The sequence below is a fragment of the Lepidothrix coronata genome, unplaced genomic scaffold, assembly GCF_001604755.1.
Source record: "Lepidothrix coronata isolate B3197 unplaced genomic scaffold, Lepidothrix_coronata-1.0 Scaffold52, whole genome shotgun sequence".
Lineage (NCBI taxonomy): Eukaryota > Metazoa > Chordata > Aves > Passeriformes > Pipridae > Lepidothrix > Lepidothrix coronata.
In genome coordinates, this window is record NW_016690232.1 from 2717227 (window position 1) to 2736256 (window position 19030).

At 43.0% G+C, this 19030-nt stretch overlaps 1 protein-coding gene across 4 annotated transcripts in view; it reads right to left on the reverse strand.

Annotated features, from left to right (window-relative positions):
• Nucleotides 1-1477: 1477 nt before the first annotated feature.
• The window catches only part of METTL11B (methyltransferase like 11B), a 30487-nt gene continuing 12934 nt past the window's right edge, over nt 1478-19030 (reverse strand). For 2 of the 4 annotated variants that reach the window (XM_017815916.1, XM_017815917.1), the window contains exons 3-5: nt 9957-10132; nt 4316-4565; nt 2104-2378 (exon numbers count right to left, since the gene is read on the reverse strand). In XM_017815916.1, the coding sequence (XP_017671405.1) occupies nt 2104-2378; nt 4316-4565; nt 9957-10132 (701 nt within the window). Of the gene's footprint in view, nt 2379-4315; nt 4566-9956; nt 10133-17251; nt 17470-19030 lie in introns of those variants that run through there. The other 2 variants (XM_017815913.1, XM_017815915.1) reach the window with 2 other exon arrangements.

A 19030-nucleotide genomic window follows, 5' to 3' on the forward strand; every position in this document is an offset into this window, starting at 1 on the left:
TGTACTCACATGCACACAAAGTCCACATCAGTTTTTAGCAGCCTTGGCAGAGTGAAAGCAATGTAAGTGGCTCAAAGGGAACGTGCAGCCCTTAGTTCTGGGGACAATTCCAGAATGCAAGTGTTCACCTGAGGTTTCTAACAATCTTACATACTAAATTTGTGTCCATTACCATTTAAACAGAATGGAAGAATTAGCCAAAACATCCCAGAAGCATCTGTGTTATGGGTTTCTAGGCTATAAGACACACCAGAATATTCACCAAATCACAGGGTGGTTTTCCTTAATGCTACAATTAGCAATGGAACATAAACAGCAGAGTTACAGGATAAGATTTGATGGCAGAAAGCCCTCTGCCATAAACTGGAAATTCTCAGCATGTGCAACCATATTGCTGGAGAAGATGAGTTATGCAATTAAAATCAAAACTGGAGATTTGTTATCAAAGGATGGCTATGTGCACTAAAATCCAGCTGAGAGGTTCCCCGATCTCAATATCTTCAGGCTTCTTTTTTAGTTAATCTAACACAGCTGACAGTATTTGACACAGCCAGTTGTGCCTACAGTCATGTGAGGGATGTTTTATAGAACTCCTCTCCATCAGAACACGCAGGTTTGTCATTATGCAACTCTTTATAAAGTCTAAAAAGCTTTGCAGGAATTGCATTTTAGGGGAGTAAGACGTGATAAAAATTCTGACAGTCAGAACAGTTCTTTCTAACATCACCATTAAAATTTTGAACAAGCCTTAATAACATTTTAAGTGCAATTTATTTTAAATGTTCAATTCAAAAGAAATATTTTATTTTGCCTTAATAAAAAAAAAAAATTAATCAACTTGAAAAACTGTGGTTTTGTGGTTTTCCTTCATAAATAATTTCAAAATTCTCCCTTCCTGCCTCTATTCAGAACGAAAACAGAATTTCAAATTCTGAATTTGTTTGCAAAATAAATCTCTGTCCTCCTACAGCATTTTCAGTGCCTGAGTGAAGAGGACAAGAGGTTTAATGTATAATTTCTGTGAGCCTTAAGGAGATGGGATGTGTGTTAGTGTTTTCAAATCCAGGCTTATACAGCTGCTGTTTGAGTATAAATCATAGAAGCTTTTGGTTGCACTAACACCCTCTGCAGTTTAGCACAGCTGTTAATTAATACAATACTGTATTAGTTCTTCTTATAGTCTTACTATTAACGCCCCATGAAATCCCATTAGCTCTGCATATGGTGCCAGACTTGTTCCCAATGTGGGAAAGAAAGAAAGGCACAGTGGTATGAATAATAAAGAGAAGCTTTCAAGTGGTTTCCACTGTGAACATTTTGAAAAAAATATTTTCCAGAATGTAATTTGTGGGGCAAGCTTTTCACAAAATTTCAATGCAAACATGCATATATTTGTCAGCTAAGTTCTCCCCCAGAGTGTGAAATCCCTTATGCACCACTATTGTTCTGTGGCAGAAACATCAGGAAGATGAAGTAGTTCCTGAAAATGGAAAATTAACCAGGTTGGTTTATTGTCCAAATTGACAGAAATGAAAAAAATAAATTAACTGCATAGCTGATGCCAACAAAAAGATAAAACTTCCCTTAGATTTTTGGTTTAAATATTTTAAAGTACAGACAGTGAGAACAGTCAAAATTTGGGTTCAGTTTTCCAAGAAGTTATTTGAATTTCCTGCTTCAGTGATCTGACACAACCCTCTTAAATTCCAAGAAGATTTAAGTGCTATAGTAAAAACCAGGCTTATTTAACACCTCATACAGAACACTCCAAAATGTATTAGCAACTACAGAAAATTCAGACCTAATTATTTTCTACTAGTTAAGTTTTATCCAGTATTGACTCCTTAATGAAAGAGAGATCCAACAAGGAGCTGTTAGAAAGACTTTTAAAAATGGAAAGAATGACGAAGCGGGCAGGATTCAGAAGCAGACAATTCCCTGGAGAAGCTGACTCCATTGTAATTCTCTCCTGACCCTTCAGGAGTTGCTGCCCTAGAGCTGCAGCAGCAGCAGTGCATGGTTAGGAGTATTCCAACAGATGCTTTTCTTCTTCCCAGTCCAGTGGTTCACCCATAGTCCAGTCTCTGCAGTTCCACTAGGCAATCAGGAATGGCCAGGGCCTTTCTGCATGGCCAACATCCAGACAGGGACACACTGCTCAGGGAATCCCTCCTGCCTCTCCTCCCGCAGGATGGTGAGCCCGCTCATTTCAATGAGGCTGTGGAGGATGTTCAGGTCTCGGATCACGCTGCTGTCCAGGCAATCCAGGGTACAGCCCTCCCTGGCTACATTGTCCTTGAGAATGATAACACCATTAGCCTTCAAGCCATTCTGGCACCGGATGAGAAACTCCAGGAGATCTTTATCTGTCAGATATCCTACAGGTGAAAAGATGGAAAATAGATCACTGGTAACCACCCAGACCCCCCCCTGTACACATCAGAATGGTGCCTTGACCTGAGTCTCCACACTCTGTTCATTGCAGGAGTTCTAGTCCCGACAGATTTAATTACGAAAAGTTGGGCAAATCAATGAGATCAACAGATATAAACTCAAATCAAGATTTAGGAACCATGTTAGTAGTAGCAACAGATGTGGACAGTGGAGAAAATACTGGGTGCTGAAGGGTTCTTTAATCTGGTGGTTAAAGCCATAATAAGAATCAGTGGCAGGAAGCTGGAGCCAGACAAATTCATATTGGGAATAAGTGACAACTGCTTAACAGTGTAAGCAATTACCCATTGGAAACTACCAACAGAAGTGGTGTTTACCACCTCTTGAAGACCTCAAATCAAGTGGTTGAACTTCTCAAGATATATTTTAATTGAACACAAACTAGTGACTCAGTACAAGGGTAAAGAAATGAATATAATGGTTTGTGATATAGAGTAGGTCAAACTAGATAATCTAACAGGTAATCCAGACAATCCAAATAGGTAATAACTAATCCATTCTGTCTTTTAATGCTAAAAATCTCTATGACTTTGTGTAACATTATGTACCCTTCAATGGAGTTCTGGATCAAAGATGCAACGAGGAATGCAAGACCTGCTAATTGAACTCTTTGTACTACTCCATACTTCTGGGATTTCTGCATATAGGCATACATTTATAAGTAGTACTTTTTTCAATATGTTATGGAGATGCTGGGTTTTATCCTTCCTTCTCAAAGATCAGGACTTCTGTTATGCTGAGGACAGTGGTGTAGGGCTCAGAGAAGATCAAAATGAGAATTCTCATGTGTGAAACATGGATTAATGACTAAGATAATTACTATTTCCTTGAATTTGATGGAGGAAGAAGATTCAGATACGTGTCTATGTCAAACAAAAGGCACACAAAGCTGACCAGCAGAGCGTGGGACAGGTCTGAGCTCATTCATCCTCAGGTTGACTCAGATTTGCTCAAAAGATGAGACAAGAGCTACATTTACTGCAATGACTCGTTATTCAAGAAAAGCAAAAACACAAAGGAAAATGATACTGGTTTGCTTGTACAGCTGTAAAGACTTGTTCTAAGCAGCTCAGTTTCATTACACTTTAAGACTGTGTGTAAAGGACAAGTAAGTGTTCCTGAATAAAACCATCTCCTGTGCTAATCTCTCTACCTTTATCTTTCTTTTTGTCTAGCAAGAAACTATCTCCAGTGTTTTGGATAAAAGGAGTTGCTCAGACGTCCTCTTGTCCTTTAAAATAATGCCTTCTGCCAGCTGCAAATGCATCATGGACACTTTGATCCACAGATTAGGAGAAAACCTTCTTTCTGCAGCAAGTTTGCTAGGAAAAATTATTTTCTTTCTTACACATGTAAGAAACATGGCTCACATTATCTGATTGCCAGTCTGTTGCTCTAAATGCTGCAGGATATTCACTGCAGCAGAAACATCAGATATTTCTTATAGGAGAGTCTGCTGTGGGACATAGCTAAGGGAATCTGTTTAATAAGTATCAGTGCATGTATAAGACATGATCTGATTTACAGGCATTGGTGTATCTGTCTGCAGCAAGGGCAAGTAAGAAGCAGGATTCCTGCTCAAGAAAACCCATATATAAGGCCTCCTCCTCAGCTGCACCTTAACATCCAGGCTGCTTTCCAGGAACCTTCCTCCAGTACCTCACCTGAAAAAAACCACTTAATTTGTACCCAGTGTGCACGTGGCTTGGGGGAACTCTCAGAAGCCTCTTGTGATATTTTAGGAAGCAGTCCCAAAAGTCTGAGAACCTCCCTTTACAGCTGCACCATTCTTGAGCATAAACTTGAGCACAGGCTGTATATTCTCTGAGACGTGGGGCTGGATGAATGATGCTGAACTAACCTGAAACCCACTGAATCCAGATGACGTCGTATCTCTGTGGGGCTGGAGTGAATTCCTGGAGGCTTTTGCAATAATACATCTCTACTCTGTCCTCCTTGCCCTGCAGGTAGTTCGGGACCTCGGCCAGGAAATTCTCCATCATATCCACCAGTTCCACGCTCTTGAAAACCGGCAGCAGGACGTGTTTGCTGATACGACCTATCCCAGAGCCGCAGTCCAGGGCGCGGTTGGTGCCGGCCTTCCCCACCCCCTGTGGGACACGAGAAAAGAATCTGAAATCTGAAAAACACCACACCTGAAAGATCACAGCAACTGTGTTATCCACTAGGGCCTTTAGCCCACCAGATCTTGTCTCCTTTTTTCTGCAGGGCTGTTGCAAGATTGGTAAGAATCAATCCAGCCCTGGGTACCGCTGTGTGAGCCGAGCTGGGCTGCCACATTCCCAGGCTGCTGCTGAGGGGATTTCCTTACTGGATTTTAAGTTTTTGCTTCGTACAAGAAGAGAAAAAGTCTTTCAGAAGCTCCTTGCATTCTCAGAGGATCCACTGCTCCTTGTAAAGTCCTTGCAACTTCAAATATTCACACCTGACAGCCGACTGCATGGCTAGATAAGCCTCATTCTGAGCCCTGTAAAGGCTTAACAGAAAAGGAAGCATATCCCAAATAGTGCATGCAAGCAGTAACTTCTGCAGCACAGAACTCCCAAGGTTCCCACAGACATTTCTGCAGATACACAAAATCCCTGGGATCAGGGATGCAGTTCTTAAAACAAGCTGTGTTTGAACAAAGATCTTGGAGTGGTAGGTAATGTGTGACAGCTCACAAAGTTTTGGCTGGAGCATATACAGAATTTCTTTTAGGCATAGCAACAAGAAAGATGATTGAATAGATTTTGCTTAACTGTTCCTTTTTTCTTCATAAATGTCATCTTTGGACAGAGATCAGACATGAAAAAACATGGTACAAAGGCTAAGGCGATGAGAAAATAATAAGTGCTGTAAAAGGAGCTTTATAATGAAAGCTGTATTTCACCCCTAAAGCTTCCATTCTAGCTATAAAAAGGCTCTTAAGAGCCTGCTGTTGTCCTGTAAAACAGAAATTCTAAGTCTGCACAGGCACTGAGTGTGGGATTGGAGCTCCCCTGGCCAAAGTTATCTGTTGAACAAATACATTAAAAGCAAATGTAAACACCTTTTCCCTGTCCCCTGGAACCGAGCTGAAGTGAAAGCTATGGGCCAAAGTCCCTGCTGCAACTTCACTGCTCTGAAAGGAAATAAGCCCAGGAAAAGTCTTGCTCTTCCTACTTATTGGGAGACCCCCTCTGTAATGATCAAGCATAAATCATGTAACTCACACTTTTCTGGCCTTGCTTCAGTGGGTAATTCAGTAGATTATTAAGGTCAAAGGACAGCACTGTCAATGACATGACTATGAATAGCCCAGCTGAGCATCCGATTACATGGAGTAACTGTAGAAAGAGCACAGGCATCTCAAGGGCTCTCACCAGTCCCCAGGGCTGCTGGTCCCAATTTGTATACCAGGAAGATTAATCTCCTGATGTGTGCAAGAGTCCACAAGCCTTCAACCCTACAGGACTCTGGAGACTACCTGTTTGTAGGTAGCCAGAAAATGGGAGCCATTGCTCATTCACAGGCTGCACTTAGGAGCACGTGGCTTTTCCTGAGGACCAGACTAAGCTGTAACAAGGAGCTCATGAAAGGAGAAGGAACTGTGTCTTGGATCTCTACAAGGTGGTTTTCCATACTGTTTGCCAGCAGGCACATGCTGGTCTAGTGATCTGATCATGTAAAAGTCTCTGAGAAACCTGGTGAGAAAACTGGGAGGATTTACCAAAACAACCGCCAGAATTCGACAAAAAGCCACGTAACTCCCTCAACATTTGTGATTCAGAGAATCTACAATCACAGCAGCTCACTCAAAACAGGGAATTCATCTCCCATGATATGTCACAGCAAGGACCTCTGATGACACACCTCTGTTTGCCATCGAGAGGAAGGAAAGGGAACAATCATGGGAGATGAAGTTCGATCCCACACTTCGCTGAAAAGGAGCGAGAGCATCAGGCAGTCAGCTGAGAAGCCTTGTGAAAAACCACGGCTCCGTTTGTAATGAAAATGTTGACATAATTCCATGTTCAGCTAATATATTTTCAGTTTGGAAGTGCTCAGGGCTTTGACGGAGTATTAACATTTTCTTTGGAAGGCAATCATTTTCCCAAAAGTCTAATTGAGTTGAAAATCAGACTCTTTATTTAAAAAAAATAATATAAGTGAGAACTGTAAGCCAGAACAGGCTTCAAAATTTAAGACTGACTGCTCCTCTGACTACCTGCCTCCCCACAGAATCACCACCCTTTAGGACACATATTCACCCACAAATTCTTCTGTAAAGCTAAATAGGATGGCCAAAAATTTCCTTAGGGATAAAAGAGCTGTGGAATATGTTCTTGATGCTACTCCAGGTCTTGGAAGGGCAGGAAGGAAATGTAGGTATGTAGGATAAAAAGGAAATCAGAGCTCAAGAAATGGATAAAAATCATAGTAGTTTTCCTTCTAAATTAAAACAAAAAAAAGCATGTTTTCAACAACATCTCTTCCATTATCCTGATCAAATAGGAGAAAAATCACTTTCAAGAAGCTTTTAATTCAGCAAGTAACCAATGAGGCAGATGAACTGGAGGCTAGAAAGGGAGAAAGGGTTTAGGGCAGAAAGGGAGCTATAAAGTTAACATAACCTCCTTCTGTATTATTTTACACACCTATAGCTCACAACTGTTCCTGAATTAATGGTTTCTTTGTTTTCTTTATTTTCTTTTTTACTCACTACCTCTGGATTAGGCACTTGAAAACACAGTGTCTGTGTGGACATCAAGGCTTTACCTGGCATTAACACACTGCCATAAATATCCAGGGCTGGAGCTCTGCTGATAACCCTTCATGTAGGGCTGTACCTGAGACAGCCTGGAGCTTGTCTGCACAGCACTCTTGGCTCAAGGCATGTTGCTCTTGGTTTGAGTTCTGCCCACACACACATAAAACCTCTTAACTTGAGCACAGTGGCACTTTCAACTCCGTTTGACTCGCCTGGGAGGGAGACAGGCTAAAATATAAGTGAAGTTCTCAGTCCTTTCTGTAATTCCTTCCATGTGCCCAGGCAAGATAAATTCTCCAATGGTACAGAACTCTGTAGCTCAGTTTACAGTGGTGCTAAGAATCATGCTAAGAAATGCCATACCTGAAGGTATGCAACATCAGTCATGGAAGGGAAATGTCACTGTGTGGCATTTCCACACCAGCCAAACTGACTCAAGAGGGGTAATTTGAGTGGAACCGGGCAACTGTTTTTCAAGGAGCACTAGTTTTGCCAGAATATAAAGTTTTTGAAGAATAAAACTCTCTGTGAAACTGGTATTTCAAATCTAGAGAATAGTTATAGCCAAAAGAACATGGGAAAGAATGTTGAAAATGTCAAAAGACTTCTTTTTCATGACTTTCAAGGAAAAAAGAAACCAAACTTGTCAACTTTTCGTTTCTAAAGAGCATTTTTTATTTTGGAACTGACTTGAACTCTTGAAAACAAAGGGAAAAGTTCTTCAGAGGGTAAAACAATAAAAAATTGTTTAGCTGATCTGAAATTAATTTTCCTATTTTCCAATTTTGTTAAACTTCTCTTAAAAAGAAATTATAGTTTATATTAGGGTGAAGCAGAAGATTGGGCTTTCTCTATCTTGATCACCTTATTGGACAAAACACCTTTTCATAGAGCCATAAACTTGGTAAGACATAACTCAAATCAGATTTAGGATAAAGTCACTGCTACAGACAGCCAGTAAATATCTGTATCTGGTGGAGCAGGATTCAAATTTCAGCAGTGAGAAAGGAAAATAAACCATGAGTAACATAACCAATTGACTGCACCTCAACAGAGGACAAGCTTTAACAAATTAAATCAGCAAAATAAGCAAAACGAGCAGATTCCTTTCTGTTTCTTTTTTTGTTTTTTTTTTTTCCTTGTTTGATCTTGGCCATTCAGAGTATCCTTTCTATCCCTGGCTAATTATAGGAGTTCTGCTCTGGAGTATTCTGTATCTGTCATCACACCTGATGCATTGGGTATGACTTCTCTTTGGCATGTGAAACTCTGCTACAGACTGTACTTCTTTCCTTTTTGGGTCTTGGAGATGGGAAAGTGTAAGAGTGTGATACAAACCTGCCGCTCAGGGAGCCAACTCCATGTGATGTCTAGGAAGCGTGAAATCCTTCCCTGAGCACACAGTTATGCACCACTTGAATTCCACAAATGTCCTTAAAACAAGTCTCCTATAAAATTTAAGGAATGTGCCTCGACCGCATTTCGTTTTTTCTGCAAATGCCATTTTCAGAAATGTCATTCAGAAATGTCACCATCACGTTCAGCTCCTCACTGAACCTCCTTTCTATCTTATTTGGTGTGTGTAGAAAGCGTGGTGATGCACTGAGGCTCTGAAAAGCCTTTTTTTTTGCATTGGCATTGACACAAACGACTGTTAACATAAAAAAAACGTAGCTGCTCACTTGTGCTCTGCTGGCTCACGGCTCCAAAAGCCTCCCTCTATCAGGTACAGCAAACTTTGCCATCACTTGCTATGCAGGATTTCTATTTTGTGTTAAGCCACACTCATTTTCCATCCCAATCCATTTCAACTGTATCCTTTTTTTTTCTCCATACACAACATCTAATTAACCTATTGAACGGTTTTTTCCCCAGTGGATCATTAAGGCTAAAAAAGGTCATCTGGCTATCCCAAATTTGTACACTGGAGCAGAAAATTAAAGATCTATGGTAGCATCATACAGAACTAGTCATTTGGTCAGCAGGAGGACTTAAGACATTTGTTTTCCTGTAGTTTTGTGGATTTTGTAGCATCTAATACTGTTGTTGAGCTAATTTAGTGGGCTCTTCCCCCGTGAAGAGGGAAGGGCAGTTAGGAAACCATCAGGCCACACTTCTAAAGAATTTCAGATTACCAAACACACGTTTAGGAACGAACAAGATTTTTAGAAACCTAAGGATCAAAGTGATGTTGGTCTTAAAATCCCACTTGGCATCTCTCTGCAACTCAGGTCAAAGCAGACCTTTGAAGATGTTTACAGACCTTTAGTAATCTGCCTGAAATGGTCCTCAGTGACACTGGAATGTTCAAGAAAAAATATTTTGCTAATGTGTAGCCTATTCTATATATTTCAAATGGGGAGGGGAGGGCTGGGTTTTGTTGCAGCATTCTCAGAAATATCTACAAATAGTCAAACCAGAAACTTGGCATTTAGTCTCAGCTACTTTCCCAAATGGACTGCAGGAATTTGCACAGACAAATCTGCTGCTGAAGCCAGCAAGGGTTTTACCATGAAAGGTCCCAGTCCTGCACTGAGAATTACTCCTCCATTCAAACACACCCCTAAGAACTCCTTGCACAATCCTCACTGCAGCTTTAGACAAAAGGATGTGAAACAGGTAAATAATGATGCAAGAACAGGCAAAATGCATATCTGGAGCCATTTAAAACAGATGTGACTGGGCACTGTGCATGTCATTTTGACACATCACCACTCCTTCTTGCAGAAGATGAGATTAGATGACTCACCCCAACAAACTTCCTGAGAAATTCCCTGGAGGATTCAACGTCTGTGTTGGAGAGCTCGATGTAGTCTCCCATCATTCCCTCTTCCGTGGCTGGCACATCCCGGTAGAAGTGCTTGGCCCTGGCGTAGAACTGCATCTCCCCATTGATGACTTGACTTGTCAAAGCATAAAGTTTCACTGCAAGCAGATAAATCACTATTTTATTGTTAATGACAGATATTTCTGGTTTAGTTAATGGCACAATGACAAAGATGTATGAACTGAAGTTGAGCCTTCAAACCACCAGACCTGTGTCTGAAGCAACGGTGGAAGGAAAGGTGTTGGATTTAACCCTAGGAGACCTTGAAGGGACACAGTCTTTCTTGGGCAAATTCAGTGCCTCCCAGGCTCAGAGGGCACTTTTGTCATCCTTATATGTGTTCATGTCAGTGCAAGATCATTTCAAGTTTGAAGTGAACACACACACCAAAGAGAGCAAGGAGTCTGAATTTTCCCGGAAAAGCTGTGGGTGGCATTTATTGCTATCCAGAGTCATCATTTCTGTAATCACAAACCTCACTGTTGTGCAGATTTCCAGATATGCTTTCCAGCCATTGACAGCTGCACAGAGAGTGCACCAAGAGGAGAGTGGATGAATGAGGCACTTGCTCTGGTTTATTTTTAGTGATACTGTACAGCCTGTGGCACTGCAAGTAAGCTGAACCAAGGCACAGATGATAGTCTCAGGCCTAGATAGGTATACAGGAGGGGAGAGAATTTAGGAGAGACAGTCCTAAATTTTCATCTGTCACAGATCAAGGAGCAAGGTAATGAGTGGGTGATATACTGGAAGGTTCCTGTGTGCCAGAGGCTTGGATGTTTCTTTTCATTGCTTGGCTACTTTGATGGTAATATAAAGCAATCAGTAGTTTAAAGCTTGTTTTATTAAAACCCGTGAGCTTTGCTGGCTAAAGGGCTATTTCCCCCTATCTTTTAAAAAGCTGAGGTCTATCCTCTGCATCCTGGGTTCTCCTATATTTGTTGTGCATCAGCATATCCAAAGCAGTTGTGTTTTGCAGCTCAGAAGTTTGGATTAAGGCAGGCTATAAAATTTGCTCGGAAACCACCCCCTCTGACTATCCCACGTGCACATACAAGTGCCCAGGCATTTTCCTGTGTGCATGACAGACCTTCCAACACAAACACAACTGCGAGCCTGACAGAGAATGCCAAGTAATAAGGAGGGATAGAGTCACACTGGGAACAATTCCTTGTGAGCACCACCTTGCAGTGTGAGACCAGCTCTGCTGCAGGTTCCCTGTGTGCTCGAGGAACTGGAAATGATCCAGCAGCAAACACCTTTTGGGTTAATAACAAGAGGAAGGGAGATCTCCCAGCCACTGCACACACAGCAGGGCCAGGGAGCAGTGCCTGGTCACTGCATCTTTAAACTTCCCCAGGAGCACTGCCAATCACTGCTGGAAAGGGTCTGAACAGGCCATGCCTTGCTTATGCCAGCTGGGGAGCAGGAATTATGCCCTCCACACAGGGGATGAGAGTTAGGCCAGAGGCCCTGAATATAAGCCTGGAATGTATTTATTGAGGGCAAGCAAGCTCAGCAGGGAATGATAAGTGTGTGCCTGCCCATCCTCAGCAGGAGAATGACATTTTGGAGGCAAATGAGGGGGGGGACAAAGGAAGTGGGATGGGGAATAATTACCACCAAGGACCACTAACAGAATAGTGCTATTGGGTTACACATAAGCAGCATGCCCGGCATATCCTTCATCCAACAAAAGCAGCATTACAGCCCCTCTTGTCATCACCTGCTTAAGTCAACTGCTGAACGGATACTATTAAAGCTTTAATCCATTACACATTTATGTTATGCCTGAGAAATTTATACCACAAGAAGCACTGAGCCCAGCAAGGGTCAAACCTGAGAGTTTTACACACTCTGATTATATTCACATACTCAGAAGAAACCATTTAGCTGAAGAAATTAATACAAAGGGGGCAGCAGCCAATCCCCAGCACAACTTGGCCAGGGTGGTTCCCAGAGCCTGGGAAAAGGACTCCATTGGTGGCTGTGATTCTTCCAGTAAGTGATCTCCATCTTTCCCCAGGAGTGGCAACATCTTGTCTTCTGTGTGTCTCCTTTTGCTCCATTTCAGAGGCCAGCCTGTCTGGTGAACAGAACTGAATCCCTGCATGGTGGCTTTGCAAGATCTTCCATGTAAGAGTCCAGTGATGATTCCAGGGCTTGTTTAATGGACCTGTCAAGGGACAGTGATTTATCCCATTTTGTTAAATTGAAGGGAAAGGCTTTTACAGGCTGTCTGCACAACAGGACAGCATGAACAACAAATATTCAGAGTCCTTCTACTCAAAACATGAGCCTGACCCGAGGCAACACATGGGGACGATATGCTGTCCAGGATAGCAGATCTGTAGTGTGTGCTCTCAGATTTCTCACTCAGAACCAGTATCAGGCTTGCAGGATTCCTGCCGGGACTTGCATGCACACACCAGCTGACTGCAGCTCCTCCCAGGCCAGCTGGGGCCCCAGAGCCCTGCCTTACGTGCTGGCATCCAAAACCAGCTCTGGGTCAGCATCCACAGGGGCTTCTCCACGCATGAAACTGTGCAAAGATCTTTTTATGCACGTCTCCCACCCGAGGGCATGCAAGGACACAGGCTAACATAAAGACTGGCACTGTACTCAAAGTCTTCTCCTGTGGACCCACAGTCTCACTCACGCAGTGTGAGATTTCTAGAGGTGATTTTCACCTCTTGCTCCCTCAGTGTTACTCCTCCCTTTCAGGAATTTGCAGCACTGCCAAGTCTCCCAATGCACAACCCAATTTTCCAGACACAGCCAATCAGCCTCCCCCCTGGTCTGCCTTGAAGCTCTGCCTGGCATGCAGCTCCAGCAGCAGATCCACAGGGAGAGGGAGCTTTGCAGCTTGCAGGAATCTACCCCAAAAGAGAAGTGCATGGAGGCACTACAAGTCCTTGGTGGCACTCAGTGCTGCAGCCCTGCTCCAGCATGTCTCCCCCTCATCACAGGGCCTATCTAGCCAGAGGCATCTCCCTTTCCATGACCCATGTGGGACTATCTTGTGCATCAGGAAATGAAATACTTGTGAGGCCTGTTACAGATACACAGCCTGAGTTCAATGAACTCTGTAAAGTAGGGCAAGGGCAAGATAGGACGATGGAGGCTCTCAGACATTATAGAGTGGGCAGCTGTCTAACATATGAGGTTTTCTGTGTTAAGGCAGGTAACTTGTAAGATTTAAGGTTAGAAATGTATTTCCAGTAAAGTAAGAAGAAACCTTTTCCATGGCACAGTTGTCCCTTGGCTGAATCTGCTGGCAAGTCCCCCAAGTGGAGACAGTTAAAGCAAACCCACTGCAAAATCAGGCTGAGGGCAGGAACTGGCTCCCTAAAGGTCACTCCAGTCATGAGACATTAATAATTTTCAGTCACTGCAAACACAGTCTGGATGCAGAGTGGTGATCTACAGCTGAATGCCAATGCGTGAACTAGACAGACACAACCCACCTGAGCCTTCTGCCCTGCAAAGTCCAAAACATTATCTCTAATATTTCCTTATGGATCAGTTAAAAATGTTGTATTCCAGTGCATCTGGTCCAAATCTTTAAAGAAACCAACCACTTAATAAAGAATTTCGGGTGCAATCCCAACCTGCAGTACACTGGCCTACAGTTCCTGGTTGCAGGGCTTACTCAGCTAAATTTCCCTGGCAGAAGTAAATGCTGCAAGTAATTTTTCTGAAGTTTTTATTTCTGAACATTATTTAGTGGCTCCAACTGCTTTCTGCAAGATACTGAACTAATTCCAGTTTGGCTGAGTGTTCCCTTCTAAATGCAACATCTGCTTTGTGCATCAGTTGAAAAATAGTTATCTGTGTGCAGGGTAGAATTTACCTCTCAGCTGTGGTCTAAGAACCATGTAAATTCTGTTTTATAGAGGATGAACATCATCCCGCCCCCAGAGCAGATTTTACTTACAGACACGTGCCTCACACACAGGAATATTTGTCTCCAGGGATGGATCATCTAAGTTTTCCACTGCAGATCTCACCCCACTGGCACCGAGTCCCACAGCCCATGTAAACATGTGCATAATTTCCAGCATCTGAGTAGCTCCATTAAAGTCCACTGGGCTTAAGGGCACTCACACACATTTAAGTACATTGTTGGACCAGGGCCTAAAGTTACTCATGTCTTTTATTTATAAATGTTACCCTGGTCTGTAAAAGTGACATGTTTCTCTTAACAGGCTGTGATACCAGATATGCTCAGCTCCTAAGTAAACATGACTGAAAGTGCTCCACCACTGAACCTGGCAGTGGAGTGGGGGGAGCATGGAGTTAGCATAGCTTGAAGGAAGCTTTGTACCTTGCTGACCCTGGGCAGCACTGCAAGATTCAATGTGAGGCTTGATTTCAGCATTATTATTCATGCTTAGGGTTAAGGACATGCTTAACTACCCTGCTAGGTCACAGTCTTCTGCTAAACGACTAAAGTGCTGCTTTAGTTGTTTAATATACTGTTTACACAGAGATATCTGGATCTAGTCTTGAAGCCTGAGAAGTTCAGTTCCATTCTGCTCAGCTCTACTTTGAACTGAACTGGAAAATGTCATTCTGCAAAGATGTTCAGACCTGCCACATTCTGTCCTTTCCATTGCAGCACTGGATCACAGGATAATCCAGGTTGGAAGGCACCTCAGGAGATTTAATCCAATTTATGCTCAAAGCAGGGACAGACATGACAGCAGACGAGGTTCCCCAGGACTTTATTCAGCTAGATTTAGAAAGCCTCCAGTGACAGACAATTGCATAACTTCACCAAGCAACCTGTTCCAATGCCTGACTGTCCTCTCAGAAAAGGAGTTTTTCCTTATACCCAGTCTGAACTACTTTTATTTTGATTTATAGCCACTGTCTCTTGTCCTCCTGCCTCTACGCAGAGCTCAGCTTCATCTTCTTCATGATCTTCTTGTAGGTACTAGCAAGGTGATGTTTGGTCTCCCCTCTGGCTGAACATTCCCCATTCCCTTAGTCTGTCTTCACAGGGCATGAGCTCCAGTTCCCCCACCACCCTGGAGGTCCATCCAGCTTGCTCCAGGTCACTTCCTGCATCGGGAGTTCAACACTCCACAAATGTGGTCCAATGACTGCTGCAGACAAGGGGATAATCACTCCCCTTGATCTCCCAGCCATGCCTTTGTTATAACATCCCGGGATACTGGTGGCTGCCTCTGCTGCCAGGACACGCTGCTGCTTCACGTTCAGTTGCTGCCCAGCAAAACCCAACCAGTGGGGCTGCTCCCCAGCCAGTCCCTGCCCAGCCTGTGGTGCTGCTATTTTTCTTTCCAGGTACACGGCCTGGCATTTGGCTTTGAATTTGAGTGAATTTGAATGGTACCAGTTTCCCACTGTCTCCTTCCTCCAGCCTATGTAGGTGCCTCTGCATGGCAGTCCTGACATGTTGTGAAGTTCCCTGGATGTGTATTCACAGTGCACGAGCTACCTGACAGTACCTGTCCTCATGCCCACTTTTCCCTCGTGACAATAACCATGGAGTGACACATATGGCATGTTCACAGGAAGCCTGGGCTCACAGTCCATTTTCCATGGAGCCAAAGCAATTTGGATAAGCTGGCAACAGGCTTGTAAGCTCTTTAGTGAAGTTTCAATGAGTCAGGGCATGCAAAGCCTGGCAGAGGGGATCTCTAGTCTGATAGGAACATTTTACACAGCTTCTTGGCTGGGAATGGAAATTCAAATAAAATTCAGACAAGAAATAAAATATAGTTTTACAAGAGTGAAGCAATTAGGCCTGGAAACAGCTTAATGGTGACTGATGGACTCTCAGCTATTTGAAGCCCTTAAACCAGGATATTTTTGTTTTCATAAATACATACTGTTACCCAGACATAAGTTACAAGCTGAATGCAGAACTTTTACATGAAATACTAAGCTAGATGGTCATAATGGTATTTTCTAACCTTAAAATGATCTATTGGTACTTACACTAACAGTTAACAATGTAGAAAATCCTGCTCAGTTTCTAATATGTTGTGTTTATTTTCAAAACAATGAAAGAATAACATTTTCATAGACTTCATGAGACTTCATGGACCTGTAATTGACTTCTCTTCCTTTACATCTTTCCTTCCTGTCCATCATTCACAGCTACCTACCACTAAGTATAGAGCTATTTATCTTCCACCTTTCATCTCAAATAGCTGCAGATATTGCTGCATTGAAAAAGCCCCATCAAAATACTAAGATAACAAACAGAAATGCTTTTTTCTCTTTACAGGACTAGTGAGTTCTACCCTCCTGAGCAGAGTTCTCACTGGGATCTGTATCATTCACACAACCAGGTAAGATAATCCTCTCACCTAAACGGATCAGTCAGTTAGGAAGGAGCTCTCAAGAGTTCACTGTGAAGAGCAGTTTAACAGATGCAGAGACTCATCCTTTCCATCTTTAAATTCTTACAGTTCTGACATTGAGTGTAGGCTGAATAATTCTGTTTAAAACAGAATGACTTGCTAATGTAATACAGACTCAAGTCAAATCTACTTTTTAGCTATATTATCCTATGGAAATTTTCTTTCTTGTTCAGGGTCAAATTTTCATAAAAAGTGAACATACATTTTCTGCATCTTAAAAAAAAAAAATGTCTTGGGTATTCTGTACCAGAGGCTGTTACTGGAATTTGTCTATAAACAAATGTTTTAGAAGCATTTTCCTCTCAGAGAACAAACTTTAGGCTAGACAGCCTGCTGCAGAGATCAGGGTAAAGAAGACTCTTGAAAAAAAATTTAAATCATTACCTTCCAAGTGCTTGTCCAAAACAATACAAACAACAGGGCTAAGGACACCCAGAATGACAACAAAACATGTATCAGGCAACAGAAAGTAAGGCCTGTCAGCTCTGCTAGTTTTGCATTTGTCCTTCCAAGTTCCAAACAGGTCAAAGCGTGTTTTACTCAAACGGTGACAAAAAAAGGAACTGTCTGCCAGACACCAAACCTTTCTTTCACTCTGGTCTTTCCCTTGCCCTCTTCTAACAATTCCTGGAGTACTAAGGTAAAACAACAGGGTACTAAATCAGAGGGAGCTGAGAGAGAGAGAGTGCCAAACGATTCTGGGTTTCTCTAAACTACTACACTTACTGCCATTAATGTGTCTGCCCTCTACCATAAAACATGATACACCTTCCCAGAGCACGGTCACACACACACAGACACTCCTGCCCACTGGCTACTCACCCAGGGGAAGCTTCTCCAGCAGATAAAGGTAACACTTAAAGAAGTCATTTTGGATGGCCTTGTGCAAGACAAAGGACATGCTGTGGCGACAGAGTTCTTCGTCGGTCTTGTGCCAGCGCGACTTGAAGGCCAAATGTGCTGCTTTATACGCCATGATGAAGATGTTTTGTGAGGGTGGACAGCTGCTGTGGCTGGTGCTCTCTGCAGGACCTGTCCTGCTGAAGAGGCAGAGGCAGTGTCATTTAAATTGTGGCAATGTGCTGTCATTCTATATCGGGGTGTGTGCCGAGAGCGGGCGCAGGGGGCGGAGGCGGGCGAGGGGAGTGAGAAATGCTGGCTCTTGGCACTGGCTCACAGCAAGCTGTGGAGTGTCGCCCTCTGAGACAAGCAGGTGCTGGAAAGTGGGAAAAAAAATCACCCAGGAAATTGCTTAGCCAGGGTAAAAGTATATCTACTCCAAGAAAGAGTAGCTTTAATTCAATTACACTTCTCCTAATCTATTCATCCTTCACTTCAAAGGAACTCAGATATTATCCAGGATCTCCCTCTTTTATATCTCACAGGGTGGTTTTGTTTCTGTGTGTCTCCCTCACTATTAGTTCCTCAGTCAACAGGAAGGCCAGAAGGCAGAACACGGACGTGCCTCTACACAAACTGTGTCCTAATAAACTGTGATTATAGCAAGCAAAGAGAAAGCAACAGATTCAGCTTCAGGCTTTGTCACTGTGTGTGACAGGGCAAGCTACTTTCTACAATTTGCCTGGGCTCATTTAATCTGGTTAAATCATATAGACTACCTCATCAGCAGGGACTACCTGGAAGGACTACCTTTCTGGCAACACAGGAATGATAAAATCAGGGAAAGATAAGAGCTTTTTGCTTTAGTTAACAAAATACACAGAAGAACAAAAGGAGATAAACTTCCTGTTGACAAACGTGGACAAATTTCTTGTCTGGGAAAGAGCAGGTTCAGGCCACTACATAAAGGGGGCTGCATACCACAAGTATGTCCCATCCCCGAGGAGGCTCAGGCCCTCAAGGGACAAGGAGAGACAAGTACTGCTTCAAAACCTTGTTTGTCCCTTGGCAGTTCAGGCTCTTGGTGTGGTACAGCCTCAAGACTCTGGAGTTGCAAAGGTACCTGGCAAGGGGATAAGGACTTTGTACTGACTGCACTGACCTCCACACAGTGTGCCCAGGAGTGCTTCTTTTTTTCAGGCTGTTTTTCCAGCTGTCTGCAGTGTAAGCAAACTATGATGCAGCAACACAGAGTCAGGAAGTTGGATGTTTCCAACACAAAAGGGCTGCCATATGTCCTGAGCAGTACTGCAACCTCCTGACAAATATCTGATCAAGCTTCTAAGAGCAGCATAAGGATGACCCAGCCTTTACCAAGGAAAATCACTAGTAATTTGGCTACAGGTTTCCTCTTGGAGCAGTCAATCTCTGTTTCTCTGCTTTGATATTACTTATTCAAAGTATTTAGGGGCAAAACCACCCCGGCCTTTTTTGTTTCCTTAAACTACCATCCTGTACTACTCATTCTCACCTAACTGCACTGGCACATGCTCCCCCAGCTGCTCCAGTCTACGTGATTGTGCAAATGTGTTGGTGAACAGATCAATGAATAAATCTTATTCAGAAAAATATACTTATTTTTCTTTCAAGTGGGATCAGTTCCCCAATCCAGCCCACAGCTGACGCAAGGGAATTTGTCATGTGCTGCACTACGGGGGCTGGAGCAGCCACCTGGGATGGCAATGTGGAGGAGGGAGCCAT